General features: G+C 52.7%; 1 protein-coding gene across 7 annotated transcripts in view; it reads left to right on the top strand.

Moving 5' to 3' along the window:
• Window positions 1–25,922, top strand: part of GRIN1 (glutamate ionotropic receptor NMDA type subunit 1) — a 58,611-nt gene that overhangs the window by 23,989 nt on the left and 8,700 nt on the right. For 2 of the 7 annotated variants that reach the window (XM_067561488.1, XM_067561487.1), the window contains 15 exons: window positions 4,108–4,229; window positions 6,396–6,570; window positions 9,175–9,319; window positions 9,411–9,494; window positions 10,369–10,504; window positions 11,504–11,631; window positions 11,880–12,044; window positions 13,632–13,750; window positions 14,698–14,810; window positions 16,121–16,269; window positions 17,448–17,605; window positions 18,471–18,632; window positions 20,735–20,844; window positions 22,186–22,331; window positions 25,035–25,145. In XM_067561488.1, coding sequence (XP_067417589.1) covers window positions 4,108–4,229; window positions 6,396–6,570; window positions 9,175–9,319; window positions 9,411–9,494; window positions 10,369–10,504; window positions 11,504–11,631; window positions 11,880–12,044; window positions 13,632–13,750; window positions 14,698–14,810; window positions 16,121–16,269; window positions 17,448–17,605; window positions 18,471–18,632; window positions 20,735–20,844; window positions 22,186–22,331; window positions 25,035–25,145 — 2,023 coding nt within the window. Of the gene's footprint in view, window positions 1–4,107; window positions 4,230–6,395; window positions 6,571–9,174; window positions 9,320–9,410; window positions 9,495–10,368; window positions 10,505–11,503; window positions 11,632–11,879; window positions 12,045–13,631; window positions 13,751–14,697; window positions 14,811–16,120; window positions 16,270–17,447; window positions 17,606–18,470; window positions 18,633–20,734; window positions 20,845–22,185; window positions 22,332–23,831; window positions 23,874–24,529; window positions 24,596–25,034; window positions 25,146–25,922 lie in introns of all 7 variants that reach the window. The other 5 variants (XM_067561493.1, XM_067561491.1, XR_010922236.1 and 2 more) reach the window with 4 other exon arrangements.

Raw genomic sequence — 25,922 nt, 5'->3', positions numbered from 1 at the left:
ATGTACCAGATATGGACTGGTTACAGAGCTGCCACCCCAGAGGGAGATGCATGAGGTGTTTATCTTTAAGATAGTTTAATGCCCTGCCAGCAACGGCAGGTCTCTGCATGGATAAGGTATGTCACACACAGTGCCACCTAGTGTCTGAACCGTACAGCACAGTTTAACATTCCATTCAGTCTCGGATTTTACACTTCTACCATTACATGATCATGCTATCTTTAAAAGTTCAGTACAGATCATTCTGTTAAGTGTCTCTGAATTGGACTGGTTTTCTTATTACATGACTGGAACACAGGACAACTTGGTCATCTGTATGTGCATTAGCTGAAATGACTGGCTCTAGTTCGTTTGGAGTCTTTGAATCTTCTTGTTCTGCAACAGCCATCTGTAGAGTTTTTTCTTTTGACTGTTTTCTGAGGAACAAACTGTAGATGTCGACAGTTTCCGTTGAACTCTTTCGTCATTGTCACTCTCAGTCACATATGATCTGGGTACTGAATTCTTTTTCTGTACAACAGATGGAATTCTCCATCCTTTTTCTGCATCCAGTGTGACACAAATGTAGTTACCAGGTTCTAGGCCCAGGAGTTTTCTCACTGAGTGGTGTCTGTTATAAAAGTGTTCATAAGGCATATTTCACACGTCGCCACCTAGTGGCTAAATATTATAATATTTGGACTTGGAATGGCTATCTCAGTACAAGAATTGCCACTGATCACACATTCTCACCTCCTATCCATGGCTGTGAATAGGCCTCAACTTCTCTAACTGAATGGACTTTGCTTGTATCCACCTTCCCCATTGCTGTTACTTCCCTTGGATATGTATATATATGCCTCCTATGTGATTTCTATTCCTTACATCTGACCAAGTGGGTTACAGCCCATGAAAGCTTATGCCTGAAGAAATTAAAGTTAGTCTCTAAAGTGCTACAGAACTCTCGTTGTTTTTGCTGTAAGATGTTTAATATTCCATTGCAACCTTCTCCAAGCTGTGTGAAAGGGACACTTGTCTCTGCAGAGTGTCTCTCTCTGCTGCCTTTAGTACTGCCCCCACGCTCTCTGCCTTGCCCATGCTCTTGAGGTTCTTCATTGCCCTTGGTGGCTTTTCATGTCCCTTCTGCCTCTTGTCTGTTTGATGCCATTCAGAGTCCTCTCGTCATAGACTCATAGACTTTAAGCACAGACGGGACCGTCATAATCATCTAATCTGACCTCCTGCACATTGCAGGCCACAGAACCTCACCAACCCACTCCTGTAATAGACCCCTAACCTCTGGCTGAGTTACTGAAGTCCTTAAATCATGATTTAATTACTTGAAGTTACAGAGAATCCACCATTTACACTAGCTAAAACCAAAAAGGGACCCGTGTCCCATGCTGCAGAGGAAGACAAAAAATCTCCAGGGTCTTTGCCAATTGAACCTGGGGGGAAATTTCTTCCGAACCCCGAATATGATGGACAGTTGGATGCTGAGCATTTCAGCAAGACCCAACAGCCACACACCTGGAAAAGAATTCTCTGTAGTAACTCAGAGCCCTTCCCTCTATTGTCCCGTCACCAGCCGTTGGGGATATTTGCTACCAGCAGTCGCAGATCAGCGACATGCCATTGTAGGCAGTTTCATCGTACCATCCCCTCCATAAACCTATCAAGGTGAATGCTCGCCCCGGCAACAGTTCTCTTGCTAAGCAGCAGGTCTGCTTTGGGCAATAATTGGGTTCATGGCCTCTGCTGATTGCTAGCTTATTTCTTTGCTAGAAGGTGGAAGAAAAAAAGCCAAGAAAGCTCATCCTGAACACAGCAGAAAGTGCATCGACCCCCTTGACGCAGCCTCCTGCCCGGTTGGAATATCATCCCCTGTAAATAACGGTCCTTTTCCCCTTCTCCCCTCTGCCCTTGCAGCTTCCTCTTTACCATCGCTCTCTCCAGGCTTTCCCCAGCCTCTTCCTGGCTGTCCATTGCATCCACTTGGCACCTGATGGGGTCCAGGTTATGGGCCTGCATGACCTGGAGGATGGGTGTTGTCCACAGTGACTAATTTGGAGGAGAGGAGAGGGTAAACGGACCCTTCAAAGCTTTCAAACAAGATATTTAATGCTAGAGAAGGCAGGGCTATCCCCAGGCATTCCAGCCTGGCAGGACTCATGGCTTCCTGGACTCAAAAATCTCAGCCTATGCATCGCTGATGAGCACTGGCACAGAACTAGGGGCTAATTCTCATTTACACTCATGCCACTGGCAGCATGAAGGGGCCCTACAGTGAGGGGGATTGTAACTGACGTCCATTGTAAGGCCCCGTCACAGTCCCATAGCTGTGGATAGGGGCCTTCGTGTAAATCCCAATCGACTCTTCGGTAGCACTTCACATTTCTCAAAGCACTTTGCAGATGCTGGGCTCAAAGCTGCGAGCTGCCCTCATTCCTCAGGAACATCAGTGGAGTTGAGGGCTCCCCACTGATGTGGGGACATAGAATCATAGAAGATTAGAGTTGGAAGGGATCTCAGGAGGTATCTAGTCCAACCCCCTGCTCAAAGCAGGACTAACCTCTGCTATATCATCCCAGCCAGGGATTTGTCAAGCCTCAGCTTAAAAACCCCTAAAGATGGAGATTCCCCCACCTCCCTAGGTAACCCATTCCAGTGCTTCACCACCCTCCTAGGGAAAAACTTCTTCCTAATGTCCAACCTAGACCTCCCCAACTGCACCTTGAGACCGTTGCTCCTTGTTCTGTCATCTGCCACCACCGAGAACAGCCTAGCCCCATCCTCCCTGGAACCCCCTTTCAGGTAGTTAAAGGCTGCTATCAAATCCCCCCTCATTCTTCTCTTCTGCAGACTGAACAAGCCCAGTTTCCTTAGCCTCTCCTCATAGGTCTTGTGCTCCAGCCCCCTAATCATTTTTGTTGCCCTCCGCTGTACTCTCTCCAACATGCTCAGCACTTTTCAAGATCAGGGTCAGGAAGTCATCCAGCCTGACACCCCCTTTGTGAAGTAGGTACTGATCATCCCCATTCAGAGATGAGAAATGGACACAGCCAGGTCTAGGCAACATTTTGACTCCTGCTTGGTTCCCATGGCTTTGGGGACACTGCCTCCAGAATGTGTTATGTCTGGGAATTGCTGTGACGATGTCTGTCCTGCGTTGCTAGTAATGGCAGAATGGCACTTACCTTGCGAGCTCTCTGGCGGCAGGGACTGCCTTTTTGTTCTGGATCTGTTCTGTGCCTACCACAATCGGGTCCTGGCCCATGACCAAGGCTCAGTGCGAAGATGATGACAATGATGATGATAAACTGGCAGTGCCCATACATGCAGGTATGGGTCCCGTAGAAAATCATCTGCCTATTCTGGGTCTGGTGTCGGGTGGTTGAGTGAGGGATGAAGCTGTTTCCCACATTAATGACCAGTAAATTCTACATTTCCCCACACAGATTCTAGTCTCAATTTAGCTCCTTTCTGCTGCGATTTCAGCCAGGGAGAGTGAGGGGGGAGACAAAATACATGAAGCACAAGCCCTCACATTCAAAGCCAAGTCAAACCCAGGCACCCAGGGAGGCCTCACACCACACTTCTGTACCCTGGGTATTCCTGTTTTGGACATGGCAGCACATGGAACTCCACCCATGCCCATTGGAAAGCCTGAAGAATGTTCTCTCTAGAGACAGAGGTAGAAGGCAGGGGCTGGGTGTGTCCTCTGGGTTTGTTTTTTATCGTTTGCAGAAAAACAGGTTCTTTCTGCCCTTGGAGTCTTCAATCCCTCTCAACCCTCTGTCTGCCCTCACTCAGCAAGTGCCCATGTCACCTTGGGCTGCTTGTGATGTTCATCGGTGCATTGGGGGAGACCCCCAGTAACAGCTAACCCCCTGCTTTTGTTCCCCCATCCTGCTTTTAAATGGCTCTTGTGAATCCCAGCCCCACATGGAAAGGAAAGGGTGGGAGGAGGATGGGGAATTCTCTCTGATGTTGCACAAGGCTTTCATTCTGGCAGTTCTTCTGCCTCAGCCTGCTGGGTCTGAACCAGAGAAGGGGGAAGGGAGGCAGGCGGTACATGAGGTGATGAAGAGAGAGTCATCATGGTCATTTTCTTCTGTCTCTTTTTAGTGAGGATGATGCAGCCACAGTTTACAGATCGGCAGCCATGCTCAATATGACTGGCTCAGGATACGTATGGCTGGTGGGGGAGAGAGAGATATCTGGCAACGCCCTACGATATGCCCCTGACGGTACTTACCTCCACTTCTCTATGCTAACTGTTTACTGCGTGTCCTGTGCACTGGGCTCCTGGCCCATAACTTGAACTCCTATATTACATCTTCCTGTGATATGTACCAGATCAAAGTCATACTGCTGCAACTGAATAATCCACCGCTGCAGCCTCAGATTCAGCCGATCAGTGGCCTTGTGATACAGGCCTGGAATAGGTAAATGACCAATTTCAAAGGTGAAATGTCTTCCCACTAAGTAAACCTTGAAGCATATAATAGCAAAAACCATCGCCAAGAACTCTAGCTCAACCTAGGAATACTTTGCTTCTGTTGGGGTGAGCGTATGGGATGAAAATATAACCGTCCATCCCTCCTTGAGCAGAACTGTGCCCAAACATTGATCGAATGCATCCGTTTGAACCACTATGGGCTTCCATGGATCAAAATAAGTACAGGATTGGATCTGATAGAGAGTCTGATGCAGGGTTTCAAAAGTCTGCTTTGCTTCTTCAGTCCAATCCAGTTGTCCCTGGCCCTGTGTTAAATCCCCCAGTGCTTGGCAAGGGTACTAAAATTGGGCAAAGCATGGCCACCTGCGTATTGTCCTAGGCCAAGGAATGAACCCCAACTGCCTTGATCAGCAGGTAAGTGACAACTTGTAATGGTCCAGGTGTTAGTTTCATACCACTGGCTGGCAGAGAACACCCTGGAAACTCTACCGCGTATTTTGCAAAACTGTACTTAGCCTCCTTCAACTTTATGTCAGTTGGTTGGAGTTGGGTTAGCACCTGGCCCAGAATTGCATTATGCTTCGGAAGGGTTTTAGCAAAGATGAGAATGTCCTCCAAATAGCAACCTGCGCTCTCGATATTACCAAGGAGCTGAGATACCACTCTCTGAAATACTTCAGGAGCAGAGACTAAGCCAAAAGGGAATTGTTGACAGCAGTATCTCCCAAATGGCATGCTGGTTAGCTTCAAAAGACGTTTTCCAATGGTCCATCTCGCGCAGTATCCTGTCTTCTGACAGTGACTGATTCCAGATACTTAAGGAGGAATGAACAAAACGGACCATTATTGGGTGATCCATCCCCTGTTATCCAGTCCCAGAATCTGACAGTCAGCCCAGGGACATCCAGAGCATGGTGCTACCTCCCTGCTCATCTTGGTTAATAGCCACTGATGTACCTATCCTCCATAGACTTATCTACTTCTTTTTTAATCCAATTATAGTTTTGGCATTCACAACATCCCCCGGCAACGAATTCCACAGGCTCACTGCGTTGTGTGAAGAAATACTTCCTTTTGTTTGTTTTAAAACTGCTGCCTATTAATTTCATTGGGTGACTCCTGGTTCTTGTGTTATGGGAAGGGGTAAATAATGATTCCACATTCACACTCTCAACGCCAGTCACGATTTTAAAAACCTCTATAATATCCCCCCTTAGTTTTCTCTTTTACAAGCTGAACAGTCCCAGGCTTTTTAATCTTTCCTCATACAGAAGCTGTTCCATACTGCTAATCATTTTCGTTGCCCTTCTCTACACCTTCTCCAGTTCTAATGTATCTTTTTTGAGATGGGGCAACCAGAACTGCACGCAGTGTTCAAGATTTAGGCGTACCACAGGTTTATATAGTGGCTTTATGATTTTTACTGTCTTATTATTTATCCCTTTCCTAATGACTCCTAATATTGTGTTGGCTTTTTTGGCTCCCACTGCACAGAGACCGCTCCCCCAGACCCAGCACAAACATCACCTCCAATTCAAAAGGCTTCTGCCAATAATATTGCTGCTGCAGCCGCTGCTGCCTCTTAAACTTGGGTTTCAGTTTCCGTGCTGGGTCTTCCACATGCACTGTCCACCCCTCTGCTGCCTGCCTGCTGCTGTGTGCTCCCCATAACACAGAGCCAAATAGCAAACTGCCCTCCGACAGAAATCAGCTGGTAGCCAGGTACCAGCCTGAGCCTAACCCATGGCCCCTCGGCACCAAGGTTTGTAGTGAGTGAGCCCCCCCGCCCCACCCATGGTTCAGAGTTTGTTGGTTTCCTGGTGGGGCTTTGCTAGCCGAAGGCCAGGCTAAGGGGATCCATGGATCTTACTCCAGTGCTCCTGAAAAGAACCTGCAGGGAGAGCACGTCTGCCTGCGGTTCTCTGACCTGCACCATGCTCTCCGTTTGCTCCAGGGGTGATTGGTTTGCAGCTCATCAACGGGAAGAACGAGTCAGCTCACATCAGCGATGCTGTCGCAGTGGTCGCTCAGGCAGTGCATGACTTATTCGAAAAGGAGAATATCACGGACCCCCCAAGAGGCTGTGTCGGGAATACCAACATCTGGAAGACCGGCCCTCTTTTCAAGAGGTAACTGGGCTCCTGCGGGCCCCCCCTGCAGCATTTGTTTGTTTATTTACTGGCAAACATTACTTGCCCCCACTCCCTTTACCCAGAGGCCGGCCTGATTTCAAGGGCTCCCCTCCCACTCTTCTGTGTGGTGGGGTCCTTGTGACCCCGACAAGGCTGGGCCCAGGATTCCTGGGGGACTCGACCACCAACCTTGTCGTGATCCCTTAGGGCAGGGGCTTGGGTGTCCCCACCCCGGGGCTCTAACCCTGCACTGGGTGCGTCCCTGCCCCACTGACAGTGCAGACGGTTCAGAGCAGATACCATCTATGAAACAGCCACCAATTAAAACAAGAAAGTGGAGAATGGTTGAAGGCAAACACCCAACGCCGCCCCCTGGCCCGGGGACACCCCACCTGGTGTCTCTGGGGTGTCAGGGACGTTCACAGCCTGTGTCTCACATGGCCCAGGCCCCAGCTGCGTGGCAGGGAGGCCGAGAGTCGGACACTCGCCCTGGCGATGGCCGCACGCCCCCAGGCGCTGGGGCAGGGCCCGTCTCCCACGACCCCCTCCCAGTCCGGCCCACGCGGCCTCTGGGCTGGGGGCGTCTCCCTGTGCCGGGCCCTGCCCACGGTCGCCCTGGCTCCCCCCAGCCGCTCACTGACCGCACCGGCTCCAGACGGCCCCAGCCCCAGCCCTGCTCTGCTGCAGTGCGGCTCAGCTCGGCTCGGCTCGGCTCAGCTCCCTGCCCCGGCTGCTCCTCTGGCTCCCGGCTGCTCTGTCCTTAGCTCTGCCCCCCTCTCCGCCCAGGCAGCTCCATATCACACGGAGGACGGGACTACTGGCCTCCTGGCTCCCTCATTGGCCTGCCACCCTGTCAATCAAGCTGACCTGGTGCATTGGCCTCTCCCCACTGGCCCGGGGGTCTGTCCCTTCCAGGGTCCTGCTTCCTCATCCGCCCTTTGGTGCTGAGAGATGCCAGCCAAAGGGACCCTCTCGGTGTCAGCCAGGGGCCAATAGTCCCCGTACATTTGGGTAGGGGCCGGATGATGCGTTCCCCAAATGTCTGAAGAGGCAGTGTAACCTAGTGGCGGGAGCACAGGCCTCGGAGTCAGCCTCCCGGGCTTCTGATGCTAATTTCTTCCGGTGAATTAATCCACCATGAGAGAGGGAAGCGGGTTTAAATGGATATTTAATTTTTAAATGCAGCTACATGATTTCATCACTCAGGATGGAAAGTAAATCTGTGCAGAATAATTATATTAAGAGCAACAGCGATCACTGCAGGAACCTGCGGGGAAACTGCCATTCTGATAACCTCTTTTCAGATGATAATTTTCCAGGGAATTCACTTTCTGTTTGGAGAATTTGGCAAATCCATTTGCAGCATTTGAGCGCACACTGCCCTGTCAGTTTTGGACTAATAGGGGATGAAATAAATACAAGCTTTAGCTTGTTCATGGTAAAAAAAAACTCCAGCAGCTTTTTATTTAATTTTGTACTGGACGCCAGCATAATAGCATCTCAGCTTGAAACGTCACATGGGTTGGACCCCACTGAGGAGTGGTGAAGAGAATTGGGGGGAATGGTTTTTATTTCGAAAATATATGAGTTTCGAAAACTTGGGCACTACGCATGCAAAGCAGATTTGTTCCTAAACTCTGTAGCTCTGCCCCTAGGATGGCTAATTCGGTCTGGTCGGGCGTAGGAGCGCTCTTTGGGGTTGTGACGCTTAGGAGATCTGCAGGCTGCGCTCTCTGTACTGTGGGGCTGAGTGGCTCTGCAGGTTGGGATCGGGGAGGCCTGGGGCTGAGTTGCTGTGCAAGTTCTCATCTTGGTGATACTCACTTTTGTTTGGGAGAAGAGGTGACTTTGTAGCCTCACTCTCTTGGTATTCATCCGGTGCCCAGTGTCCCATGCAGCTCACGTGGTCCGGTTCCTTGTGAGCCGTTGTGTCTGCTCCAAAGATCAGTTCGTAGAGTGACACCTGCTGAGATCAGGGCTCCAGGAGGTTTGAAAACTCAGGGATGGTTCCTGGGCTTGTTGCAAGCTGCCGGGGTCCTGGCTAGTCTAGGGAAAACAGATCCATCGCTTTTATCTCATTGAGGAAAGACGAGTCTGATCCCCTAGCTACCAGACCTCTTCCCCAGAGAGCAAGGCTGCCCTCAGTGAGCTGGTATCTGCCCTGCTGCCCCGTGTTCTGGGCAGGCCCACCGACAGATGGGAGGATAGATACGTATCCGCCTCTCCTCACACACCCCCTCCCCCTGATGTTCGCGCTCCCCACCCCTCTCCTGAGATGAACTTATTTATTATGTGCTGTGCAGGTTCCCACATGGCTGAGGAGTTGGTATCTGCTTCCTGGAATCATCAGTGATCTCCCTGGGGAGTCCAGAGGACCAGGGAGGCTGAATAGCAGATAGCGCCTCCTCACCGCCCGGGAACCTGCATGGCGCATAATAAAAACTTCCAGCGGACACCCACTTGGACCTCAGCCACCCCTTTCTCGAGGGGCCACTGACTGCTCTGCCCTGGGGCTCAGAATTGCTGTTGGTGGGCCTGGTTCTGGGAGGGGAGTAGATGAAGAAACTTGCCCTGACCCCTACATGTGGATCTTCTTTGTAGAGTGTTGATGTCGTCCAAGTACACCGAGGGTGTGACCGGGAGAGTGGAGTTCAACGAAGACGGGGACAGGAAATTCGCCAATTACAGCATCATGAACCTGCAGAACCGCAAACTGGTTCAAGTTGGGATTTATAACGGCAGCCATGTATGTATGTCCCTGCAGGGAGGTCAGAGAGGGAGGGGCAGAGCCCTGCACCAGGCACCTAATATCTCTCTCCTCTCGGTGACACTCGCAGGTCCTGCCCAATGACCGGAAGATCATCTGGCCGGGGGGAGAAACAGAGAAACCTCAGGGCTATCAGATGTCAACCAAATTGAAGGTACCAGCAAATGACTCAGTCGGGTGAGATGGAGCCACTCATAGCTCGTCTCACATATCTCCTTGCCTTGTGGCAGGACTGATTTCCTTGGGCCTGATTCTCAGTTACACTAAAAAGCATCTTTATGCTGCTCCAGCAGCGTCAAGGGGCCTTGAAGTGGGAGTGCATTAAGTTACATTAAAGCACATTTCTCTGCACCGCCAAGCCCCTTTCCACTGGCAGAGCTGTGTCCCGGGGCTTGAGTGTCAATGAGATGCAGGCCCGGACTCATTCGCTGTCATGTTGTCTGCTTGTAAATGGGTCCCTGAGCGGGGCTGTCTAGGTCAAAGCTAAAGGGAATCAGTCCTAGCTGGTGTGGCCTCCTGGAGAGATCTCCGGACTGGGACTCACGTGCTCTTCCTGGTTCTGCCGCTGGCCTGTTGAGTGACCCTGGCTAAGTTACTTTGCCTCTCGTTATGTCTCAGTTTCCCATGTGTAAAATGGGGGCAATGCGATTAGCCTCGTTTGTAAAGAGCTTGGAGATCCGTGCGTGCGAAGTTCTGGCTCAGAGCTGGGCGGTGGTATTTATTATTAATTATTATTATCTGTACGCATTTGAAGGAGCCTTCAAATCAGTGACCTCTGACCCCTTCAGCAAACACATCTTGCCCTTGCTTTCGAAGCCCATCACAGCCGACTGGCCTGTCTGCACCGTACGCTAGGGAAAGTGACTCCTCTATTGGTGATGGGCACGGTGGGGTACTTGCCACTAAGGAGGTAGACTGAGTGGTCAAGACAGCTTGTTTGATTGGGGCAGGGTATGGATCCTGCAATGAAAAGGGCCGTGCAGAGGCTCAGTCTCTAAGGCAAATGGGCATTTCTGCTTCTTCCGCAGATTGTCACAATTCACCAAGAGCCCTTTGTGTACGTGAAACCAACACAAGCCGACGGCACGTGTAAGGAGGAAATTACCATCAATGGAGACCCTGTTAAAAAGGTCTTTTGTACTGGACCCAATGAGACCACCCCAGGTAACTGTTCTTCCAGGAATGAACATGCAGCAGCAACTCAGATCAAAACAGAAAGGGAGCCCAGTCCTGCTCTGCAGCCAGGGGCCTGCAAACCTCTAAAGGGAGCAGCCCACTGGAAAATATCTGAGCACCTGGGCAGGCTGGAGAGCATCCCTTTCATCTCCTCTCCATTGCCATGTGGGTGTTGGCAAGCTCAGCCTCCCCTGCACAGAGAGATGCAGCCCTCTGCGTTAACCACCTTGCAGGTCCGATCTCTCCCTTCTCTCTGCATCCCTCGCTTCTTCTCCTTTCTTCCCTTCTCCCTGATTCTCCTCTTGCCTCTTTCTCTCTTCTCTCCCTTGCTCACTGTCTCCTCCCTTTGTTCTCTCCTTGTTTTTGTCTCTTCCGCCATGCCATAGTAAAATATCTCATGACAGTCATTCCAATGTGGGAAGTTACTTTACCTTCCTAAATTCCCCTGCAGCATCCCTTGAACACTCTGTTTGCCTTCATTTCCTACCCTGAATTGTTGAATACTGCTGCTGTGGGCTATTAAACATCCACTGCATTCCACCCCAGTGGTGAATGCATTTCAGTGGCATTGAAAGCTTTCCTGTGTATATCCAATAGAGTATTAGCCTGGCTAATTCACTGCACGCATACATCGCAAATAAAACAGAACTGGGTGATTCTCATTTCTGAGCACAGGGCTGCAGTGAGGTCTCATTACTGTGACTTCTTCACACAGGCAAAATACAGGGCAGAATGTTTACTGGAGCACTTGGAACTATTCCCACACATATGACGGCTGCAGGGTGTCACAGAGCAGATGCTCTCTCTTTGCTGTTAGCAAACGTGTGCGGTAGCTCACCGGTTCGCAGCACTCAGTCATTTGCCACAGGTCTCCCAGTCCTTCGCCTGGACTCACTCGGTTCAGCTGAGCTAGGCACTGATGTGTTGAATTCTCTGGGATCTTTGTGGCGCTGCATGACCGTCCATCATCCCTGCTCCTTTCTGCAGGCCGCCCCACGGTGTCGCTGTGCTGCTATGGCTTCTGCATCGACTTACTCATTCGACTTGCCGGGGTGATGAATTTCACCTATGAAGTTCACCTGGTTGCTGATGGTAAATTTGGCACACAGGAGCGGGTGAGTCTGGACATGGTCCTTTGCCCTGTGTTGTGTGTTGACGCAGCAGAAATGTAAGCGGGCAGCTGTAGGCAGCAGCTGGGGATGCTGTGAGGAGAAAGGGCCAAAGCCCCCGGGCTCTGCCCCAGATGGGACGATTGCGTGTGCTGATGCTGCCGGGGAAGGTGTTTGCAGAACCTGGGGCGGGCGGGCAGGCACTTCGGGATCAGCGGCAGTGTGGGGCTGACCCTCGCTGCTGGCTCTCGCAGGTGAATAACAGCAACAAGAAGGAGTGGAACGGGATGATGGGAGAACTCCTGAGCGGCCAGGCAGACATGATCGTGGCCCCCCTCACCATCAACAACGAGCGTGCGCAGTACATCGAATTCTCCAAGCCGTTCAAGTACCAGGGTCTCACCATCCTGGTGAAGAAGGTAAGGGCCGGTGCAGCTAGTGCCAGAGACACGCCCCGGAGAGACAGCCAGAGACTGAGAAGCCAGGGCATTGCCGTCGGTTCCCACCCAGCTCAGCCGGGCAGCCCCAGCTAGCGAGGTGCCTGTGAACAAAACCCCCACCTCAGCACCTCTCCTTGCCCAGGCCTCTCTCCGTCCCTGCACTGCGTCCCCATCCGAGGCCCATCTTCCTGCCTCCAAGACTCTCCCCTGCTCCTGAGTCTGTCTCACAGTCTCTGGGCTGGCTGCGGTCCTACGGCGCCAACCCTGCATTCGATACGTCGGCCCTTGACCCTGCTGCCGTCCAGGCCCTCAGCAGTGCAGGCTCCAGCGACCCAGGGGAGCGAGACTCCTTCTGGAGCCTGACGCTCAGTGCTGGGAGCTGGCCGGTGGCGGGGTCTGTGCTCCGGTCACACCAGGGGGTGGAACCCACTCTCCTGTGCTGTCCACCGCCCAGGGGTAAGCGCTATCTGGAGACTTTCCCCACCGGCCGTTTTCATTGTGGTCGCTCTTGGTCCCCGACTTAGAATCTGTTCCCTGTGTTTGCCTGCAGGGTGATGTGGGCGGTGTCACTGTCTCAGTCGTGTTGCTCGCTGTAGTGTTGTTGGCCACAGGTGATTTATTAAGCTGCCGGTTCGGCGCCTGGCACTGCGTGGGGTCACTTCCCACTGAGCAATGAATGAACATCAGTCTGGGAGCCTTTGGGCAATAGGAGCACCTACTAGCACTGACCTATTCAGCTGAGCCCCTCCCTGACTGTCTGAAGCAGGGTCATCCCCCCACAGTGCCTCTGGATCAGGAGAAGAGGGATCCCCCTGTACTCTGGCATCTCAGTCTCAGGCCTTGTCCAAGGCAGCCCGGATCCGCCTCCCAAACGCTCCTGCCCTCCCGAGGTTATGCCTCCTTCCCGCGTTCCCTGTTCTCTAGTGACGGCAGCCGGGAAAAGCAACATTTCCAACAGTTTTGCAGAAACATGATCCTGGACTCCTCTCTTTGAAGAAGGAGACTAAACCCTGGCGGGCTGGAAAATGGACCCTCCTTGTTGGAGGGAGGCTAAACTCCCTTGGAGGCTGCATGAAAATAAAGTGTCTCTGGAGCCTCCCCTTTAAAGCGGTGACTACGAGCCCTCCCATGCAGGAATAGGGAGAGTCTCGGGTCCCTCCTGCTGCACCCCATATACCGTCGTCGTGGCCCCCTTGCTCCAGAGAGGGAAGAGTTACATTCTGAGCCCCCCGCTGAGTGGCTGAAGGCTGCTCTCAGATTTGGGAGGCAGGAGCTCTCTTCCATGCCCCTGGGAAGTGAGCAATGCACAGAACCTGTTTGCCTGCCCAGTCTGTCCTCTGGAACCAGCGCGGGAGAGCTCCCCGCCGTCTGCCCCTGAAGGGGGCTGCGTTCCTGTTGCAGCTGTAGCGTCCCCAGCTGCATGGAGCCGTTCAAAGCAGAGGGGCGGGGAGGGAGGCCGGGCTGGAAGCAGGGAGCTGGCAGAGCATGGGATTGGCAGGGATTTGGTTTCCTGAGTGACTTTCCTGCCAGATGCCAGCGCTTCTCCCCTCTTCTCCTCTGTGTTAGGAAATCCCCCGCAGCACCCTCGACTCGTTTATGCAGCCTTTCCAGAGCACGCTGTGGCTGCTGGTGGGACTCTCAGTGCACGTGGTGGCCGTGATGTTGTATCTCTTAGACCGTTTCAGGTAACTGACCTTTGTGTGTGGGGGTGGGATGCAGGAGGGGACAGGGAGCCTTCTGCGGGGGCGGCGCCAGGCCTCTCTGGTTACCGAAACATGCTGTGCATGGGGCTCCCTGCGGATGTTGAAGAGCGTTGACCGGAGCAGAACGTGGTGCTCCGCCATCTCGCAGAAAGGCTCCATAGCCTGCACCGGCTCCTGAGTCGCTCTGAGCGCCGCGGAGCTAGAAAGCTGATACCGATCGGCTGCTCGGCACACGGGAACCTGACTCCGGGCCCAGGTCCGGGGGTGACAGCCTCGATGCCCTAGCTATCAGCCCCGAGAGTTAACCCTGGGGATCCAGCCAGGACAGACTCAGCAGACTCTGGAATTTTCTGCCCTCATTCGCCCAAGAGGCCGAGTGTCCAGCCCCTTGCGCAGCGTGACACCCACGTCTCCAGGCAGCCCTGTGCCTGCTGGCGCTGGGCTCTCAGACAATTGATGTGGGAGCTGAGTCCATTTATACCTTGCAAGTGCTCAATGGACTGGGAGCTGATTTTTTTTTTTTAAGGATTTTCTCTTCATGGGCCCAGAGGCAGGAGCAATTGCAGCACAAATGGCTAGAGCAGATCAGTGCAGACATGACTGTGATGAGAGCCCCAGTGTGCTGGGGAAGCGCTAGGGAGCGGGGTCTGGCTGCAGGAATCGGGACAGGGTTTTATGCTGGGGAGATGCCCCCGGCGGTGGGAAAAACTACACGTGGAAGGAAGCCCTGGGAAGAGGGACATGCTTGTGGGATCTGGTGGGAGGGGGTTGCGGACCATAGGTCAAGGTCATGTGGGGTAGGAGATGCGGAAGGCAGCTTCAGGGAGCGGGCCAGGTCCGGGAGTGCTGGGGCGCAGCTGTGGGAACGGGACCTGCTGGGCAGCGCTGGGGCGGCGTGTGCCAGCAAAGCGCTTGGCCGTGTTTTTCAGCCCGTTTGGCCGGTTCAAAGTTAACAGTGAGGAAGAGGAGGAAGACGCGCTGACGCTCTCCTCCGCCATGTGGTTCTCCTGGGGAGTGCTGCTGAACTCTGGGATCGGAGAAGGTAAGATCTGCGTGAGCTCAAAGGAGAGTTAATTCAGGGAACAGCTCGGGGCTGCGTTACACAGGGGGGCAGGCTGGATGATCACAACGGTCTCTTCTAGCGTTAAAGACTATGACTTACTAAGGCATTAGCACACGTCAGCGCCCTGGGAGTAGCAGGTCCAGTTGCGCCATCTGAGGGAGACCCCAGCCCCATATGCTGGGGGAGCGTCATATCCATCTTCCCCTCTTTGGAAGGGGCAGCACCAAGTCCTTCCTGGGTGTGTCCCTCTCTACTCCTGGCTCCCCGGCTGAGCCCTCCGCAGGTAGGGGCCCTCTGCTAGGTTCAGGCTGGGAGCTCTGAGACCAGAGGGACCTTTACTCCTCTGGTTAAGCTGTATCCATGGGCTGCGGCTCTGTGTCCAGCCACCCTGGCGCAGGTGTGGCCGAGCTGATGAACTCTGCTCTCACCAGCTGTTTGAGCCCCTCCCATAGTGCGCTCAGAGGGACAGGGTGGTGGCAGACTGCTCACAGGCCACAGTGTGCTGTAATATCCTGGCCACGGGGTCTCCATCCCCACAGGGAGCAGAGCACACCTGTGGGGAGCGCTGGCCCTTTAAGAGGAGCTGGTGCTCTGAAGCTGAAGCCTTTCCTGAGCCTGTCTTTTGGAGGCACTGCTCACCAAGGACAATCATTGCTAGGGCTGAGCCACTCTGTGGCGGAGGCTGAGTGTGGGGATAGCACCAGAGTCTGGGCTGCTGGGAACCCTGTACGCGTGTCCCCACGGTAAGGCCCTTGCTGTCTCTGCTAATGTGTTCCCAGCACGCGCTGTCTTGGCACAGGAACCCCAGCATTCACTCTGCTGGGTGATCCAGCCATGCTCTGGGATGCTGCAGCCCCAAATCCCACCCCACCGCGTCATACACTCCGCTGTGGGGCAGGGGGAGTCTTGTCCCTGGGTCTCCCCAGCTGATCTAGCCTTGAGCAGATGTGTCTAAGAGAAGCCTCCGGGTAAGACTGTCTGAGCTGCACGCCGACGGGGACTGAAAGGTGCTCTGGTGTTTCTGTACTGAGAAGCCCTGGAGCAAACTGTACCCGGGTTCCCCCTTTGCGTCAGTGCTCTGACATTCACAGCATGGTGCAGAGAGGCAGCCATGGGACTCCCTAACGCCCTGTGGCTGAAAACCTCCGGAGACAGGTTCGGACAAGGCCAGGAGGATTGTTTTCCATCCCTGGGTACCAGAGGCATGGTGCCCTCCTGGTAACTGTCTCTCCTTGCCGACACACGTGGAGCTGCATCCTTGTTCCTAACTCTTTCTCTTTGCCCCTCAGGTGCTCCCCGGAGTTTCTCTGCTCGCATCCTTGGCATGGTGTGGGCTGGCTTTGCTATGATCATTGTAGCTTCCTACACTGCCAACCTGGCTGCCTTCCTGGTGCTAGACAGACCTGAGGAGAGAATCACAGGCATTAACGACCCCCGGGTAATTAGCATGTGTCTTTCTGGGGCAGTTTGTGTGTGTCACGGCTCGCTGAGGCTCCGTAGAGAGGCAGGGTAAATGCTGAAACATATGCTGGTCTAATGTGCATCTCCTGCCTGGATCGCAGGGCCTGGAGTTTGATCTCTGGGCGTTAAAGCGGATGCCATTTATCCGTTGAGCCCCAAACACAAATGCTCCGGACTCTGAGCTGAAGCACAGCAGCCCAGGAAATTCCCTCCTTGTGTCCTTCCTCACACCCGGCCGTGCTGTCCCTGCTCCTGGCCGAGGCACAGAGAGATGCGCGAGGAGGCTGCGGCCTCACCTCACCTGAGACATGGGGACTGTGCTAGGCTTAGGGCCATATTCCCCCTGGCCCCACCGGCGGTTCCTGCCGTTCTCTAGTGTGAAAGAGGGGGCAGGAGCCAATGCCGAGGACAGGTGAGACGTGGGCCAGGCGGGGTGGGAGGAAAGTCTGGGCAGCAGCAGTTTTAAGAGCTGGCAGCAACCCGGCCCCAGCATTGCAAACGCACAAGGGCTAAGAATGAGTGATGGGGCGGAGGGGCCCGTCGAGGACCCCAAAGCTGCCAGCTGTGTTCAGCACAGAGGCAGGAGAAGAGCAACCAGCACAGATGCTGCCCCGGTTCTCTCAAATACGGGGCAGGCGCTTCTCTAGTGAAGAGCTGGAGCACAGTCGCCGGGCTGCCCGGACTGGGGAAATCAGCGTCCGGAAACAGCACAAATCAAGGTGCTGTCGGCTGTCAGCTCTGAGGGACCGTGCGCTAATTGAATAGGGAACTATTGATGATGTACTGATTATAATGAATCACATCCTTCCGGTGGCTGGGCCGGGGCTCACAGCACTTTACAAACCCGGCTAAGCCTCCTTTCCTGCTCGAAAGAGCTTGGGGCAGACACACAACAGCCGGGGCCCCCCGGGAGAATTCAGCGGCAGAGCTGGCGAGGGCCAGGACTGTCAAAGGGAGCCAGGTGCCAGGGGAGCCGTCAGGACACATGAGTGTGGGCTGGCCTTGCAGCTGGACATGCCAGGGTGAGGTGGGCAGGCAGCAGGCATGGAGAGAGTGAATCCCTCCCCCCCCAGGCTCCCAAGCCCCCTCCCCCAGCTCATCGCTCCCTGCAGCCCCCTGCGCCGCACTCACAGCCGGGCTCTCCTTGCCCTGCAGCTGCGGAACCCCTCCGACAAGTTCATCTACGCCACGGTGAAGCAGAGCTCCGTGGACATCTACTTCCGGCGGCAGGTGGAGCTGAGCACCATGTACCGGCACATGGAGAAGCACAACTATGAGAGTGCGGCCGAGGCCATCCAGGCCGTGCGGGACAAGTGAGCCAGGGGCTGGGGCCAGCGGTCGACACGTGGCTTCGCTGGGGCTGGCAGGGGTTACATGGGCTAATTATGTGGGGAAGCGGGCGTGATGGGGATGGTCCCGGTGCCGGGGAGCGGATACCTGTTATGAGCTGATCAGAGCCATTCAGCTGGCCATGGGACTGTGCAATGCTACAGGGGTGAGCAGCACAGGGGGTGTGATACCTGCACACGCTAGTGCTATAGGGGGCAGGGCATGGGGGGTGGGTATAATGGCTAGATGTGCTAGTGCTGTAGGGGGCACGGGCCCAGGGGGTATAATGCCTGGACGTGCTAGTGCTATAGGGGACAGGAGTACCAGGGGGTATAATGGCTGGATGTGCTAGTGCTCTAGGGGGCAGGAGCATGGGGGGTGGGGTATGATACCTGGGTCAAGTACATTAATGTGGCAAGTTCTTAAAGCTTCTCGGGGTCATGCTTTTGGGGTGCGGTAGGCTAGTGGGACGCAGACTGGCCAGGGCAGCTCCCTACCATGCAGCAGGCAGGGATGGAACCTGCCTTTCCAGTACGGACCATGAGAGGGCGTCTCTGCAAAGAGCTGAGAAATGCCGAGTGCTGTGTAAACCCCATGTCCAGTTCATGGGGCAGTTTATTATTCGCATTCACGGTGCAGTTCTGAAGTTGCTTCTGCCCTACGGAACGGGCGGCTGTGCTGCTCAGAATGGGTGCTGCTTCCCTTTAAGAAGCTATGTTTGCCTTGCCTGGTGGTTATACTCTAGCAGCTGATGATACCCGCTGCAGATCATGCAGCTGCAGTAATTTAAGACAAGCCAGTCCGTGCTGCCGCACTGACCCAGCCTCTCCCTTCTCTGTGCTGTGTTAGCAAGCTCCACGCCTTCATCTGGGACTCGGCGGTGCTGGAGTTCGAAGCCTCCCAGAAGTGTGACCTGGTGACAACAGGGGAGCTTTTCTTCCGCTCTGGCTTTGGGATCGGGATGCGCAAAGACAGCCCTTGGAAGCAGAACGTCTCCCTGGCCATCCTCAAGTCTGTACACAGCTCTCAGTACATTGCATGTGCTAGACCGTGGGTAGCTGTGTGTGTGAAAGGAGCAGAGTACCCACATGCCATCCAGTGGACTCAGGCTACCTCTGCTGTAGCGGTGCTAGAGATCCCAGCTACGGGGATCAGAGGCACTTTGAGCCTGATTCCACATGATAAGCCACACCTGTTCCCTAGATAACTTGGGGATGAAAGTTCCCAGTGGGCTGAGACTGGGTTCCCAGGGTCTCAGCTCCAGGGGGATATTTATCACCACAGTTGGGGAGGAAAATGCTAAGATTTTTTTCCTGAATGCTCAGATTCTTTGTAAAGAAAACACAAGATTTCTCAGAATCACCCGCTCATAAGATGGGGGGAAGGAGGAGATTGGCTCCTTTTTTCCAGCTCTTAAAAAATGGAAGGCTTTGTGGGCACTCTGCCTCCATGTTCATCGTCTCTCTGACCCACACAGGCTCAGTCTGGAATTAGGAAGGTTTCTTTCCTAGTTGCCAGCACTGTGAACTCCCCATAAGATCAGAGAGCCCAGCTAGAACATGCAGCAGCCCCAGTATCGATACCCAAGTGTTAGAAGTGTAGGTAAAGTGCAGCGCAGATGTGCGCCTATAACATTCCTCCGTCGGTTCAGGGCTAGTGGTTTGATGTCTGAGCCAGATGTAACCCGGCTCGACTATCAACTGGATGAGTTTGTGGCTGCAGATGTTAGAAAGCATAAGGACGTAGGCATGGACCATGTTCATCAGACCTGAGGTCCGTCTAGCCTGGCGTCCTATCTCTCACAGTTGTCCATGCCACGTGCTTCAGAGGAATATGCAAGAAACTTTGCAGTAGGCAGATGTGAATAACCTGCCCCACAGGGAAGCTTTCCTCCTAGCCCCAGTAGCTAGAAGCTGGCTTTTGCTCTGCACCACGTGGGTGTATAGCCCTGCAGAAGCCCTTATTTATTCTTTTAATATTTACTCTTATCATTCAGGGTATTCTTGTTATCCATGGAAATGGCCAGGCCCTTTTTTGCTAAACGCTTGGTATGAATGATAGCCTGTGGCGGCAATCAGCTCCGCAGGCTAATTGTGCTTTGTGCCAAAAGAGTTCCTTGCATTAGTTTTGAACCTAAGTACACATGGCTCACAAGGCCATTTATTGTTGTGGATCAAAAACGGGCTAAGAACTAGGAAAACAAGGGTAGGAAGAAAGAGTCAGTTTTCATTCATTAGTAGAAGGTGAACAGCAGGGAGCCATAAGGATCCTGTTCTAGGCCCAGAGCAGTTTAATATATTTATCAATGGGCGTGGGAAACGGGGTGAGCAGCGAGGTGACCAAATTGACAGGTGACACAAAATGTTGTAGGTTAGTCAAGCCCAGAGACGCCTGGGAGAACTTCAGAGGGAGCCAGCCGAGGGAGGGGAAGGGTGGCATGACGGCAGATGACATTCAGTGCTGACAAATGCGAAGTAGCGCACCTTGAAGAAAACAACTGGAATGATTCATAGAGGGCTAAATTAACTGTATCAGCGCAGGAAGGGACTGGGCATCAGCACGGACAGCTCAGTGGAGACCTTTGCGCAGTGGGCAAGAAAGCCAACAAGGTGTTCAGGTGCATCGGGAATGAGATGGAGAAACATACCGACAATGCTTTTATAGAAATCAGCGGGGTGGCCTCATCTCTACCCTGCCTGCAGCACTGGGCACCCCAGCTCCAAGATGATATTGCAGGATTCAGAGACAGGCAGAGAGAATGACTAGGGCTGTGGAAAAGCTCCTGAAGGAAGAGATATTGGGACAGGCCCATGCGTGGGGTGTAAACCGAGGAGGGACGAGATTTGCCCCAGGGCACATGGCAGTCTGCTGAGATAGCTGGGAACTGAGCCCCTGCCCCTCAAATCCTAGCTGTGTGCTGGTCTTTGGACCACGCTCTGTCTCTGCCCTCACCCCAGCTTCTCGTCAGCCCCCACCTGTAACCCCATCCTCTGGAGCCCCCTCCTCCGTGGGTGCGGGTTTGTCTGTCCCTTCTGCCTCCGTTGGAAGGTGGGCCCCATCTGATGGGGGCGCCCCTCCTGCCCACCTAGCTCCTTGTCTCCTTGTGCTTTCAGATCCCACGAGAATGGCTTCATGGAGGATTTGGACAAGACTTGGGTGAGGTATCAGGAGTGTGATTCCCGTAGCAATGCCCCAGCAACACTCACCTTTGAAAATATGGCAGGTTTGTTCTGCAAACCTCTTTCTTCCTGTTGGCTCTAACCTGCTTCCCTTCACTGTACCCAGCCGAGCTCTCCTGGAGTCTAAACTCCACTTCTGCTGGGGCTGCGCTTTCCAATAGTCTGGGGGTTTGCTGAGTTGAGCAATGTCCCTGTTCCCAGTGGGGTATGACACATGGCTCTGAAAGGCCACTGGTGCCTCTGATCTGCCCATTAACATTCCTGCGACTTTAAATGCCACCCTATCGGAGCATGTCTCTCCTCCCGCAAAGTCAGTCAGTTCCCAAGGCAGAGACCAGCATCGCTCCCAGCTAGAGCCTCCAGGGGACCAGGGAAGGAGAAACAAGCAGAACATAACGAGGCGAGAGGCGAGAGCAGGAGTCTGCGTGCAGGGCCCCTGGCTTCCAGACCAGACTCACTGTGTGACTTTGGACAAGTCGCTTCACCATCCTCGGTTTCTCCCTCTGGAAAAGGGGGAGCATGATACTTACCAGAGACGGGGGTGGGGGGTGTATCATGGGTAAGGAATCATTTCTTCCCTTAGTTTTGCCTTGTTTCCGGTTTGCAAATCGCAAATCGCTGGGGCAGTCTGCATCAGTGGCTCCTTCCCCAGAGCTTTTTGGGGGTGTTGGGGGTCCGAGCTGGGCTGACTGTACACAGTGCTGGTCAATGTTCAATCCCTCTAGGATTTATTTCCCCTGTTCCCAGCCCAGTTTTGGCCACCAAAGGGGTCACCATGGGCAAGGGGCGCCATGTGCAGCCTCACTTCTCATATGCTCCCTCCCTCTGATTGGACACAGCTCACCTGGTCTGTGTCTGTCCCCTGACTATCTAAGCATAAACGCCAAGAACCAGGCTTCCAGGGTGTATCCCTGTGAATCTCTGGGGTGGGTGGTGTCTCTGCTAGTTGTCTGTACAGCACCTAGCACAATGGGGCCCTTATTCCTGATTGCAGCCCCTAGGTGCTACAATAATCCAACCAGTAACAATAATCCAAACTCTGAATTAGCTTTCCATTAATATTCTGCAGTTATTCCCTTCAAATTCCTTCTTTCCATGAACATTCCTGCTGCTAAAGTCGCTGCTCACGTATTTCCAGAAAGTGAGTGCAAAAAGGGTGTCCACATAGCTGAAGCAACGACAGTTCAAAACACAAAGTAAACCTCATGGAAAAGCTCTGCAACATTCACCCTCTGATGTGCTCCACCCTGGGCCATGCCAGGGGGCCGGGGCCAGGGCTGCAAGACACTATTGAAGTGTAAAGGGTTATTGTAATTCTACAAGGGAAATGAAGTGTCATGATGCCGCTTCCATGGTCCTCTGTCTAACTTTCCTGCTTATTTCAGGTGTATTTATGCTGGTGGCTGGAGGTATTGTTGCTGGGATATTTTTAATATTCATAGAAATAGCTTACAAAAGGCATAAGGACGCGCGGAGGAAGCAGATGCAGCTGGCGTTTGCGGCCGTTAATGTGTGGCGGAAAAACCTGCAGGTAGGACAAACCGTTTTTAGAGCAAATCTCCAACAGGTGCGTTTTCCATTACTTCACCTAATCCGTGAATACAGAGCTCCGGGCTAGCATAGGGGCCCCTCCCTCCCTTACCCGGGGTCCCCACTAACTATGGGGGTTCTGTGCTGCTAGTGACCAAGCCAGACATCCCCTGCCTTCTCACTGGGAATTCCCCTTGGCACTAACACACTGTCTGATGCAATCTCTCCCAGGAGGTGAGTTGTGCACAAATCTGACCAGGACACCTGGCAAAAATTGCTTCCTTCTCAACTGCGCTCCCAGGGGTGGGCTGGCACCTTGCTCGGCTGGAGACTATGTGCAAGAGCTGGGTCTCATTCTATCTGAGCAAACCGTGCCAGCACAGCTCCTTTAAAACGCCACTGCATTGCTGTACCATGATCTGACTGCGCTTGACAGCAGATGGTCGCAGCATTGGTCTGCGGTCCACCCCGTCCTACCGCTGCTGTCTGTGTGGGGGAGATGCTCGCGGGCCCATTAATGACACCAAGCCAAAGCAACCCCCCGCGTAAGTGCAGTTGCAACCTTCATAACTGGGACCGATTCCAAAAAGAGGTGGTGTGTGCTCTTGTCAATTGGATTCCACAGACTTGGAGACACGGGCATCTCTTGATGCCCACGATTCATGCTGGGTGCTAGGAATGCCAGTTACTGTGAGCGCAAAGGTTTCCCTTGGCTCATTGCAGAGGGCCATCGCTTGCTATCTAGTCTCTTGTCTACAAAGGGATCGTTTCTCCTTGCCCCTCAAGTGAGGCAGGGGCTGGAGGGAATCTGTCTTGCCTGACGCCTTATCGTAGTGAGCCAGGTCCAGCTGCCCTGGCTAACCTTGCTCCCTTTCCCAGCTGCTATGGGATTGCCCCTGGCTATGTCCATGGCCCCAGTTTAGGAACGTCTCTCTGGATTGTCTGGGTTGTTTCTCTTGTTTGGGGAAGCAACCCAGCGTTCAAAGCGGAACAGATCCTTTATCTGACCAAAGGAAACCACCATTCAAAGACAGAGTGAATGAAAGAGAGAGAAACAATGATTGGGAGGAACCTTTAAAGTGGTGTTGCTGTATCCAAGTGAAATGAAATGGCCATGTGATAGCAGCATTGACTATGGGAAAGGGCTGCTCAGGTGTAAATGACCTCCCTGAGAGCAGCAAAGGGTTAAGAACGAGGACCGGCTGCTATATACTTTATTAGACTAACTGACCGCTCTTTGGATTCAGTTCACTAATACAGTATTGCAAAAGCCATTTCTGCTTCTCTTTGCTTCCAAAAAGCAGCAGCACTGACGTGGTTAAGTCTGCTGGGACAGAGCACTATAGTCACACTGCCATTTTTCACTTGCCAACCTTCTAGAAAATACTGCACTGGGTCATTGGGCAGAATCTGTGGGACTGTGAGCTAAGCATGTCACCCTGTGGGTATAAACAGAGTCTCATGATAAAGATCAGTTTGACAATGTAAGACTTTTCCACAGGAGGAAACGTCAGACCACTAGTATCTGGTACATTACTAGAAGGTAGGCAAGTGGAAAGATTTATTTGTTAAAACAAACAAACAAAAATAATGGTTTTTGGGATCACAGTTTTGCCATGGCTATTTCCTGAGATGCCATGGAAGAAAAAGACATTTCATTCCATCCATCTGGCTTTCTTTTCCGTTTCTGCATGTCCGCAAAAGAGAGTACTGAAAAGGAGGAGGAAATGTATCCCCCGCGCATGCACTACGCACCAGCGGGATACATTTTGGTTACCCCCGAGCGGTGGTAGAGCCAGACCTGGTTACTCCAGCCCCATCTGAAACGGTCACTCATTGGCACGAAAGCAATTGGGGTGGAATTGTTCTGCAGCGCCTGCCGTCATGGTAACGGGCTGGTCCCCACGGCTAAACGCTCCCTGTGCCCCCGGCAGCTGGTGCTCCCAGCCTGCGCTGACCAGGTCCGACTAGCTAACACCCATGGCTACATTTTTGAGTTCTGTTTTTCTTTGAGTTCATTCCAACCCCTGATGATGTCATAGCGCTAACGCTTCGCTTCTTTCCTTTCTTTTCCTTTTTTTCTTTTCTTTTTTTTTTTATTTCCTTTGGAAAACGTTAAGCTTTGCTCAAATGCATCATTTAAATTTTTGAATACATTTTTTACAGAATATTCATACAATGACTTCTCTTTCAATGCAGTCCTCTCTCTCTCTTGTGGCGCTAGGATTCAGCTTCAGAAAAGGCCCAGAGCATTTTTTTTTAGTGGTAGGTGCAGCATCTCACCTCTCGGTATAGCTAGACTAGTTGTGGAAGCAAGGGGCAGGAGTCATGCAGACATGTCTGTTAGGAACAAAATGTCATTTAGACACTGAATTTTAATTGGCTCCCACGGGAATTGAGGCTAGCCGTACAGACCTTTAAACGGACACAGAAGAGAACAGGGTCACGTTCCCAAAGGGGTTTGCATTTCTCCAGATCCTAGGCCATTCCATCTAGCCATAGCAGTATGTCAGCCCTTTTGTAATTCCTGAGTCAAGTTAGGGCCATGATGGGCCCTCATGGAGGATTTGGGAGTGACACCAGCAGAACATCTCCAGTAGCCGTCTTACCTAAATGAAGGACATAACATGGGGCAGTTTTCAACTAGATTTAGAGATTCAAACAACACACTAGAGATCTAATCACTTATACATATTCATTTTAGGATAGAAAAAGTGGTAGAGCAGAACCTGACCCTAAAAAGAAAGCCACTTTTAGGTCCATCACCTCCACCCTGGCCTCCAGCTTCAAGAGACGTAGGTCCTCCAAAGATACGGTAAGAGGAAGAAGAACAATTCTGCCCTCTCTCTTTCTCTCTCTCTCTCTTTTCTGCCATCCCATCGACTACCACACACCCATCCTGAAGCTGCCAGTGTACATGCATAGCCTCATCTTCGTCGTCAGTCAGTGAGTCAGTCAGTCAGTGAGTCAGTGAGTCAGTCATCCCATGTACCTCCAGGGGCTCGGGGACTCCTGGAAAGCAGGCAGGAGCTGGTCTGTAGTCCTGTGATGAGTTTGGAGATGCTACCGAGTTTTTTGTTTTGTTTTGACTGGATGAGTTTTGAGTTTACTCTGTTCTTTGCTCACCGTACGGGTGCTGACCTTTGGAAACCAATGACTTTTTTTTTTTTCCTGTTCCTGAGTGTTCCTATAACTGTTTGTCATTGTATGCCTAAAATGATCACCCCCCGATTTAATTCAGGCACTGTCTCACCTCACCGAGAGCCATGCGTGTCACATTCTATACATGTGGTTTTTGTTTGTGATTGAAAGCACGCAGGACTTAGTGCTACGTGCACAAATAGCAGCTGTCTCTGGTTATGGGCCGCACTGATTCAGCTCTGGAAGAGACACTGGTGGTTGAGAGAGGAGTTTTTTAAAAGCCCAGCCTGATTCAAATCGTGTATTTCTCTGCTTGGAGTATGACTGCTCACCTGAAATTAGAGGAAATCTGTAAATTGCTGCCTCTGAAGCCCAACCAGTGTCCAATGGAAATAGTGTGTCCTCTCCCGTTAGCATTTCAGACACAACTCAATCGGGTTGGCTTGCTGCA

This window comes from Emydura macquarii, unplaced genomic scaffold (assembly GCF_026122565.2).
Source record: "Emydura macquarii macquarii isolate MOO-44397 ecotype Brisbane River unplaced genomic scaffold, CSIRO-AGI_Emac_v2 contig_2417, whole genome shotgun sequence".
NCBI classification, from domain to species: Eukaryota; Metazoa; Chordata; order Testudines; family Chelidae; genus Emydura; species Emydura macquarii.
This window is presented reverse-complemented; position numbering and strand designations above follow the sequence as displayed.